This window comes from Bos javanicus, chromosome 19, assembly GCF_032452875.1.
Source record: "Bos javanicus breed banteng chromosome 19, ARS-OSU_banteng_1.0, whole genome shotgun sequence".
Classification (NCBI taxonomy): Eukaryota; Metazoa; Chordata; class Mammalia; order Artiodactyla; family Bovidae; genus Bos; species Bos javanicus.
The window spans coordinates 15826792-15836990 of NC_083886.1; the positions used below are offsets into that span (position 1 = coordinate 15826792).

The 10199-nt window shown below is 49.6% G+C and overlaps 1 protein-coding gene across 1 annotated transcript; it reads left to right on the plus strand.

The window, feature by feature from the left end:
* Positions 1–647: 647 nt before the first annotated feature.
* Positions 648–7426, plus strand: CCL5 (C-C motif chemokine ligand 5). The gene is made up of 3 exons (XM_061390345.1): positions 648–808; positions 2316–2427; positions 6934–7426. The coding sequence occupies exons 1-3, from the start codon at positions 733–735 to the stop codon at positions 7019–7021; spliced, it is 276 nt and encodes a 91-aa protein (XP_061246329.1). The 5' UTR covers positions 648–732; the 3' UTR covers positions 7022–7426.
* Positions 7427–10199: the final 2773 nt, after the last annotated feature.

Here is a 10199-nt window from a genome sequence, read left to right on the forward strand (position 1 = left end):
GACTCTTTTAGATAACTCAGAAGTCAACTTCAGCCCAGGCCAGACTGTCACTAATTCTGAATTACCCAAATAGGAATTGATGAACAGCAACTGTATCTAATGCTCTGAGACAGAAGGAGGACCTTGGGTCTAATCCAGACCACCACTTGGGTTCAGTTTCGAGGATGCCCCAATGACACATCTCATCACGATGAGCAGTACTTCATGGACAGAGCACTGCACTGGGAACGAGGGCACCTGGACTCCCATCTGGTCGTTCTGCCCCTCCTCCTGCCCCGGGAGAAGCAGCTTCTGGATCTCTGGGAGGACCAGGGAGCGCCCTGGCAGACAAAGCCCAGACTGTCTGAGGTGGAAGAAATTTTCTGCCACCGAGGCTTGTGCTGGCTCTTCTCGAGGGCCAAGAGGGAAGTGATGAGCTCATTCTGGATGCGAAGGCCGTGAGAAGACAGAGAGAGACACACACACTCACTCTCACACACACACACACACACACACACACTCCCATACACACATATATTTCCGGAGGCTATTTCAGTTTTCTTTTCCGTTTTGTGCAATTTCACTGATGATATCAGCAGCAGTGTGTGGCTGCTATTTGGAAACTCCCCGAGCGGGGGCGCCCCGTCCGCCGGCCTGCCTCCCTATAAAGGGCCGCCTGGCACCCTGTAAAGGGCCAGCCGGAGCTGCAGAGGATCAGCACTCGGATCGCCCCAGCCTCTGCCTACAGCTACCATGAAGGTCTCTGCCACTGCCTTCGCTGTCCTCCTGATGGCGGCCGCCCTCTGCGCTCCTGCTTCTGCCTCCCCATGTAAGTTCAAGTCCACAGTCCCCAGGGCCAGCCCTTAAAGGACTCGCCCGGATCTCACCTTCTTTTCTTTCCTTTTTATATATTTAAAAAAATATATTTATTTTTATTTATTTATTTTGGCTGTGCTGGGTCTTCATTGCTGCATGGGCTCTTCTCCAGTTGCAGTAAGCATGGGGCTACTCTCTAGTCGCAGAGCTTTGCATTCCAGTGGCTTCTCTTGTTGCGGAGCGCAGGCTCTAGGGTGCCTGGCCTCAGTACTTGCGGCTCCTGGGCTCTAAAGCACAAACTCAGTAGTTGTGGTGCCCGGGTTTAGTTGCCCCATGGGTATGTGGGATCTTCCAAGACCAGGGGTTGAATATGTGTCTCTTGCATTATCAGGGAGATTCGTTACCACTAAGGCACCAGGGAAGCCCTCGCCCTCTTTTCAACTGCAGCGTTTATACCATCTGACTCCTATGATTTATATTCTTCCACATTGCTTTACTCAGATGTCCAGTAGTCCAGGATAGATCTCTAAGCCACTGCATGGCAGGGACCTCTCTGATCAATTTGTCTGTGTCCTCAAGGTCTACACCCCAAGCCCTGCAGGTGCTCACCGAATGTGGACTGGGGTTACTAACAGGCAAAGGCTGCTCGAGCTGACCTGCAAACACCACTAACTCATGTCTGTCATCACTAGCAGGGTTTCTAAGAAGGTTCTAAGTACTTGACTAAAATCCTCCTGGGACAGTCATACTTTCCCCATTTCATAGATTTAGAGAACAGATAACAAAATCTAATTAAATGTCCACTATGGATCAAGTATTGTGCTGATTGCCTTGCATATCTCATCTTACTCAATATTCTCATCTAATCTTTGAGTAGCTCTCTTTGACAGTCCAGAGAGGTTAAGTAACCTGTTCAGGGTCACGCAGCTAGGAAGTAAGAAAAGTGGTATTCAAACCCAGTTCTTCTTGGCTCTGAAACACTACTACTCTGTTCAGAAATGGCAACTGGCCCTTCCCGGGGGCATCCTGAAGTCACTGACCAACAGAAAGTCCTCCTTGTCTCAGTAGCTTCAGTCAGAGGCTCCCACAATGCAGTATGCATCTTCAGGCCCCTCTTTGGTGTCCTGGCTGAGTCATGAAGTCTGAGTTTTAAAAAACCTCCCCACAACCCAGCCTAGGTCTCAAAGAAACCAAGTTCCGAATCCACCGAGGATCCCAGGAGGACAAGAATAAGGGCGGAGGAACTAAGACCAGCCCAGAGGAGACCCAGCCTGCCCTGAGAGCCCAAGGCATGGGGTTGTGGTGTAGAAAGGAGGCGGCCAGCTGGCCTCAAGGGTTAGGTGAGAGAATCCCCACTCTGGCACCGTGTGTCCACGGCTAAGTGTCTTTACCTCTCTGAGCCTCAGTTTCAGCCAAAGGAGGAAAATAGTCTGCCGGAGATAAATCCTATAAAGCGCCCAGCGCAGTACCCACTGTGCACTGGCGATGGATCCAGGAGTCTCCTTCTTTCCTTCTCCCAGATGCCTCGGACACCACGCCCTGCTGCTTTGCCTACCTCTCCCGCCCGCTGCCCCGCACCCACGTCCAGGAGTATTTCTACACCAGCAGCAAGTGCTCCATGGCAGCAGTTGTGTGAGTCGCAGCCCCGTGGAACCCTCGGGGTGGGGGGGTTGGAGGGAAAACTCCCGCCCAGAATCAGTCTCCCCTGGCAGGAGCCCTCAGAGAGGGCATTCCCACCCACCCTCCAGCTGTTCAAATAGCTGTGTTCTGCCCTCTCTGGATTCAGATTCCCCAGCTATTGTGGAACAAGCTAGACAACGTGTTCCTGGAGGAGCCCCCCGATTCTGATAGGCTAGGTTAGCTCTCTGATCTTTATGGATGTGACTGTTACTTGAACCTGGTCTGCAACATGCCTGGCTGGAGAAGATTGACTCATACATCCCTTTCCAGAAAAGGACCCCAGAGTCCCCCACATCCTGCCCCCAATCAAAGTCACCCACAACCTCAGAGGAACTAGAGAGGGGAGGTCAGAGGTCAAGGCCCTAGTTGCAGCATGTTAAAAAGAAAAAAAAGTTATTGATTGATGAGGAAAAAATAATGAAATGAGATTCTCCTTTAAACACGCAAGCTATGACATTTGGAAAAATTATAATTCTTGCTACCTAGGAAGTTCCTGCTGTGTGTCAAATGTCTTACATGCATTAGCTCTGCATTTATCATAGCATCCCTGACGGGTATGAAGAATTCTCTCCACGTTTCAGAGAGTGAAACTGAGACCCAGAGAGGTTCGGTGACTTGCTCAAGTTTGCGCAGTAAGTGAGAGAGGGAGCCTGTCTCTAGAGCCTCGTCTTTCTACACTAGTAAGATCATTAGCAGTAATTGCTTATGGAGTTTAAGACGACAGAGACTTAAAGAATGAAAACGGGGCAGTCGTGAAGTTTTCTGTATAATGAGGACTTTGTTGTTGTTGTTTGGGGTTTTTTTTTTTTTTAATATTTACTCATTTGTTGGGCCGCACTGGGTCTTAGCTGCTGACCTGCAGAATCCTTTTAGTTGCAACATGCCAACTCTTAGTTGTGGCACGTGGGATCTAGTTCCCTAACTAAGGATGGAGCTGGGGCTCCTGCACTGGGAGCGTGGAGTCTTACCCACTGGACCACCCACGATGAAGTTTTTTAATCCAAAAATTCCTGCGGCACTGGCAGAGTTGTAGGATTCAGAGTTGTAGGTATTCAGAGTTGGCCTTTGGTCCTGATGAATTCTTCAAATTATTGCTATACTATATATTTGCTGTTTAGTACTACTAATTTTATTTCTGAAAGCAAGTATTTTTCGGACGGAAGAGCAGAACAGAAAAACCTTCTTTGAGCACCTACTATGGACAGGCAGAGAGGAGTAAACCACCACCCCTGCCCTTCCGGGACTCAGTTAGATGCTGCAATGACCAGGACATCCTACATGAGAACACAAGAGGAGAGAAGGAACACTCAGCGCCTCGGGGCGCAGCTAAGAGAGGGGATGTAGGGCAAGTCTGCGCTGCTTGACTTGGGATCGGACTGAGGGACGGGTGTATCGGGCAGCAGGGATGTTGCCAGAACTCTCTTTAGGTTTTTGTAGGGTCTCCGTGTAGAAAAGCACTGAGGGCCTCGAGGGTCAGCACAAAGAATCAAAAGTGTGAAGTGAGCTAGAACAGGGAAAGTCTAGACAAGAGGGGTCCAGTGGAGAGGCTGTCCACATGAGTGGTACTGAGGTTGAAGAGGACTTGAAGGGAAGGAGAGACAGGGGTGGGGGAACTTCCCAGGCAGAAGCAGCAAGCCTGGGAGGTGATGTGAGGTCGGGAGCAAGGAAGAGAGAGGCCTTGAGGGTGACGCTGAGGTTCCAGCCTGCACCTGGAGAAGGGTGGAGTGTGGAGCCCCCTCAAGTCCCAAGGAAGAGCTGTTTTAAAAGGAAGGAATGGGACTTCCCTGGTGGTCCAGTGGTGAAGACTCTGTGCTTCCAATGCAGGGGGCCTGGGCTCCATCCTTGAGAGGGGAACTGAGATCCCAGGAAGGTGGGATGAATTAGATTAGGTTTGACATAAATATCCATGTGTAAAATAGAGAGCTAGGGGGAGCTGCTGTGTAGCCCAGGGAGCTCAGCTCGGTGCTCTGTGAGGACCTAGAGGGTGGGATGGTGGGGCGGGGAGAAGTCCAAGAGGGAGGGGATATATGTATACATATGATTCACTTGTAAAGCAATTATACTCCAATTAAAAAAGAAAAAGGAAAAGGACGAAGATGCCAGCACCATGAGCCTGTGGAAGTGCCAGCAGGGAGTGTGACCTGAAGGGTTAGGAGCCGAGGAAACAGGGCTGGGGCTGGAGGTGTGACATTTTTTTAAGGGAGGAGGGGGTCTTCTGATGTCAGAGTGGCATTTCAACCATCTCGGCTGCTCCAGCCAGTCTGTCTTCCCTGGAACCCCAGCTCTTCCACTTAGTAGCTGTGTGAGCTCGGGCTTGTCACTTCACCTCTCTGAGCCTCAATTTCTTTGTCTGCAAAGTGGAGGAGAATAGAGGTATTTCCCTCCCTGGGTCAAAGTGAGAATAATAAAAAGAAAAATGAAATTAGACTATCTCTTGGCACACAGGTAGGTGCCTGGTAGGTGTTAACTAATCATCTTTCTCCCCACAAATGTATCCTTAGATACATAGAAGTGAAACTTGATGAGCGAATGCAATTCATCCAGTCACTAACTCTTTCGATAAACATTCATTAGGCACCCACGGTGTGCCACACCCAGGGCCAGAGACTTGAGGGAGCACATGGGAGGAAAGAGCAGCAATGCCAAGCACACTTGCTCCCCAGGAGGAGCAGGTGAAGGTGGAGGGTAGTCAGGCCAAGACAGGGTCCCCACGGAGGCTGGGGGCGTGGGGAGAGATGGCCTGGCAAGGGAGGCTGCCGTCCAGTCTCACATTCATCAGGGAGGAGCGGGAGGCCGGGGCACCCTCCAGATGGCGGTTTCCTGGCCTTTAATTTCCTGGCCACAAGCCTTCGGGGCCGAGGAGAGAGGACAGTGAGCCGGCAGGATTTCCTGTATGACACCTGGCTGGCCCAGAGCAGGGTCTGCGTCAGAAGCTCACTCACCACCCCAAACAAGAAGACAACTCAGAACAGCCCTCTGCTCGATTTCTCTTCTCTGCACAAGGGGGAGAAAGAGAGGCGATGGGGCGCTCAGAGCGCAGCTCAGAGAAGGCGAAGCAGCTCCCCTGAGAGCACATGCTCTCCATGACAGAGCAGGAAAAGGGGCCAAGAGATCCTCATCCTCATCAGACAACCCAAGCCTTCACTTTGTCTGAAAAAAATCCCAGAAAGACGCAGGAAAGCATCCTGCAGGAGAAGGCAAAGTAAGAGAGGTGCAGGGAGGCAGGGCGAGGTGGAGAGGAACCTGTGAATGAACTGGCGGCCCTGCCGGCCCCTTCCTGGCGCCTCAGTGGAAAAGAACCCGCCTGCCAAGCAGCAGATGCAGGTTCGATCCCTGGGTCCGGAAGATCCCCTGGAGGAGGGCATGGCAACCCACTCTGGTATTCTTGCCTGGAGAATCCCGTGGACAGAGGAGCCTGGTGGGCTACAGTCCGTGGGATCACAAAAGAGTCAGACACAACTTAGCTACTAAACAGTAATAACTCAAGAAGCACTGCTGGCCAGACCCGGGGCATCCCCCAGAGAGAACCAGGCTCCCAGCAAACTGGCAGGGCAGGCAGCTCGATGGAGCCCATTGTCCCCAGGCTGCGAGCCCTCCAACTGATACCATAAACACCTGTAGACTGGTCTCCACATCCTGGCCGGTTAATTGCTTTGACAAGTGTTCATATCTCAGGGCCCTCAACCTCTCCAAGCCACCACATCTACTACCAGAACCCCTGGTCTCATGTTGCTCTGATCCACCCTAAAACAGAGGCCCCACAGCACCCCAATAACAACACATATGTAGTATTTTCCAAAACTCATTCACTCACTTATCTCATCTGAGCTTCACAGCAATTGTGCAAAGTAGGGATTATTTCTCTCCATATTTTAGAGGTAAATGTAGACCCAGAGGCCCTAAGAGATTTGCCCAAGGTGATCTAACCAGTGAGTGGTGAACTCAAGACTCACTTGAGTCCTTCTTCCGTTCACCCACAGACGGGTTCCTTTGTGGAGTGGCTACATGTGGCAGGCACTGTGTTACCTAAAACCACACCGGCGTGTTTGTTTTGCCACCTCGTCTCCCACTTAGTCAGCCGTGACTCAGTTCTGGAGGGTGCCTCTTTTTCTCTGCATCTTCAGAAGCCAGCACAGGTTCTGAAACAGGAAGTACTGAGAAAGGCTAGTGGTTGACCCGCTCAACCCTGGGCTCCTTGAGCCCCGTATTCCCTGAGCTCTCCGGGGTACATGTGTTTATACAGAGGCGTGGGGGTTACAGTGCACACATAGCTGCTTCTGGCTTGTAGCCCTTTGACCCAACAGAAGAGAAAGCATCCTTTCCTTGAAAGCCACAAACACAATTGTGGAGCTCCGAAAATAACCCACCCGGTATCATTTCCTCCTGGCCTCAGTCCCCCTCATCCCCAAACCTGGCTGTCTCCACACTGACCAAGTCCCCCCCTCTTCTCTCCCGCAGCTTTATCACCAGGAAGAACCGCCAGGTGTGCGCCAACCCAGAGAAGAAGTGGGTGCGAGAGTACATCAACGCTTTGGAGTTGAGCTAGGGTGGAGGACGCCTTGAACCTGAACTTGCGCCAACTCTGCTTCTCGCTCTTGTCCTAAGCAGCTTGGGAGGCTCCCCCGCAATGCCCTCCTCCCACCCTCTCCTGGGAAGGCACAGATTCCACCCCGCGCAGCAGCAGCTGCTGTGAAAGACCCTCAGTGCTCCTGGGGCTCTGCCCTTGTGCACAGGAGGTCTCTAAGCTCCGAGCTCCTGAGCCCCTGCCCACCCACCGCTCTGCAGTCAGAAAGGATGCCGGCGTCTCTGGAGGGGAAGGAGGGCAGGAGACTGGGCTCCTCTGGTCATGGCCCGTGACCAGAGCCCCCATCTCGGTCCCTCACTGGGGAGGGCTGGACTGGCAAATGAGAAGAAATCAGCTGTTCATTAAAATTCTCCAAGCGATTGCAAAGCTGACTCTTGGTTTGCTTTCCTCTCGAGAACCACCCCTCCCTCGTGAGCCAAGCCTTGGATCCAGGGCTTGACCCGCTGGGTGTCCAGCCTGGATCTGGGGGCTGTGAGCAGAGCCGGGGGGGCAGGCTCTGTGAGAAGGCACGCGGGCAGGACAGGGCAGATAAAGTGACCAGTGGCTTTTCTACTCTGAGTGAAGACCACAGTCACTATCTCCCAGGCCCGGAGCCCCAAGAATTTCTGTCCCTCCCTGCCTCACCCCTCCCTGCTTCCCCAGACCATGGTTGGCCCTTCCGCCTACTCTGCTGGCTTCCACCCAAGCCCACCCGACCCCTTACCTGCAGTGGGTTTCTTTAAGCCCCTGGAATGGGCTTTTATCCCATCCCTCCCAAATACCTCGGTTCTTTCAAATAAAGAGAAGGGGGGATTTTGTGGTTTTCTGCAAGGGTGCCAGCACTTTGCAGGTGGGAGGATTCCAACTTTCCCATTGATGTGTTCCTTCCCGTGAACCTGTCTTAGCAAAATATATCTTCATAATTAGAGCAGGCGTTAACTGAGTGCTACTCTGCACCAGACACTGCCAGCCCCTTACATCCACCATCCTTCCTCCTCATAACCCTTTGGGACAGGTAGTATTACTAACCCTGTTTATAGTAGGGGAAAACCCTTGGCAGGAGATGGAAATAACTTGCCCAAGGCCCCAAAGCAAAAACAAAAAAAAGAGGGGGTGGATAGGAGGAGGTACAATGAACATTTAGACCCACCAGGTCCAAGGTCCAGTGCCCAAGCTGATGTTTTTTTTCTCTTCCATCTTCAATCTGCAAAATTTCAAACCTACTGAAACTTGCAAGAATATACTTTCCATCTAGATTCAAATATTACTTTATCTATGTGCTTTATCTTTGCATATATGTGCATGTGTGACAAACATGTGTCATATGGATGGTTGGCATACACATTTTTTTCTAAAATAAATGTTGCAGATATCATTTCCCCCTTAACAGTTTGTGTACATCTCCTAGTAACAAGACATTCTACAGAACCACAGAATGAGTAGCATTTAACACTGGTATTAATTTCTCACCTACCATCCATGATCAAACCCTCACAACTGTTCAGTAATGCTCTTTATAGTCATTATTTTGTTTTAATCCAGGATCCAATTACAATTACATATTGAATTTAGCTAACATGTCCTTTAACAGACTTTGTCTTTAAGTATATTGTTATTTTCGTAGGAATTCAGATTGGATTTTTGTAGAATATTTTTGAGGGGGCTTTGTTTGCTTCTCCATAAGGAGATTCAGCTTGAATATTTTCGGCAGAAAGCCACAAGGTGACGCTGTCTTTCTCAATGCGGCCCATCAGGGCACGTGATGTCAGCTTACTGCAAGTGATGGCCCAGTCGGAGGACTTAGCGGCCGCGGTTTCTCAGAGCGAGCTGCCCACTGTGTGCCCACTGTGCCCACTCTGTGCCAAGCATTGGGGTACGGTATAGCAATCACTGCAAGCAATAAAAGGAATTCTCTGTGGTTCAAATGACACAGAACCTTCAACTGGAAGCAGTGGCTCAGCAAGCAGGACTCTACAGTCGGGATGGCAATGCAAGCTGGTGGCAATGCAAGCTGCTGGTGGCAATGCAAGCTGATGTACAGCTGATAGACTTTGAGATAAAATCTGTAAGGGGTGACATTTCTTATCAATGTTAATTGAGTGTCTATCCACATTTGCATTTTTATTATTGCTGTTCGTATAATTTTTTAATAGTTCAAGGGTTTCTTTTATTTTTTAATTTTTGGCAGCACCATACGGCATGTGGGATCTTAGTTTCCCAACCAGGGATCACATCTGTGTCCCCTGCAGAGCAAACATGGAAAATTTAAATGGAGGGCTTGTTCATGCTTCAGATTGCTGTCATTTGGGACTTCCCAGCGTTCAAGTCTGGATGCACGTTTTCAGTTCAAGTTGGTGATGTATATGCTATTACCTTTTCCTGTTGTTTTTATTTTTCTTTTAATGACTGCATATTGAAATTAAACCAAACAATTCTCTATTTAATTTAATTCTCTATTAAATATTGGAATTGCATATTGTGTGTTTGTATCAAGTGGTTTCTGTTAACAAAGCCTTCAAGCCTAAAACAAAAGTAAAACTTTTAGCAAAACAGACCACCAGGGAAGTCCTCATATAGTTTTAAAAACTCACATTTTTTTTCTAAAACGAAATAAAATAAATGTGTTCGTGAACAACAACCCAAAGACTTCTATCTCTTGCTGCCAAAGAAGGAGGTATGTGTATGATTGGGAGAAGGGATAGTTAGGGAGTTTGGGATGGACATGTACACACTGCTATATTTAAAATGGATAATCAACAAGGACCTCCTGTATAGCACAGGGAACTCTGCTCAATGTTGTGTGGCAGCCTGGATGGCAGGGGAGTTTGGGGGAGAGGGATACATGTATATGTATGGCTGAGACACTTCACTGTTCACCTGAAACCATCACACCATTGTTTGTTTTTTAATTATATTTAATTGGAGGCTAATTACTTTACACTATTGTAGTGGTTTTTGCCATACATGGACATGAATCAGCCACGGTGTACATGTGTTTCCCATCCTGAACCCCCCCACCTCCCTCCCCATCCCATCCCTCAGGGTCGTCCCAGTGCACCAGCTCTGAGCACCCTGTCTCATGCATCGAACCTGGACTGGCGATCTATTTCACATATGATAATATACATGTTTCAATGCTATTCTCTCAAATCATCCTACC

Bases quoted from the DNA above. Each gene is read 5' to 3' on its own strand.
- CCL5 (XM_061390345.1), top strand. From the start codon at position 733: ATGAAGGTCTCTGCCACTGCCTTCGCTGTCCTCCTGATGGCGGCCGCC. The intron at 809-2,315 runs GTAAGTTCAAGT...TCCTTCTCCCAG, and splicing joins TCCTGCTTCTGCCTCCCCAT to ATGCCTCGGACACCACGCCC. The intron at 2,428-6,933 runs GTGAGTCGCAGC...TCTCTCCCGCAG, and splicing joins TGCTCCATGGCAGCAGTTGT to CTTTATCACCAGGAAGAACC.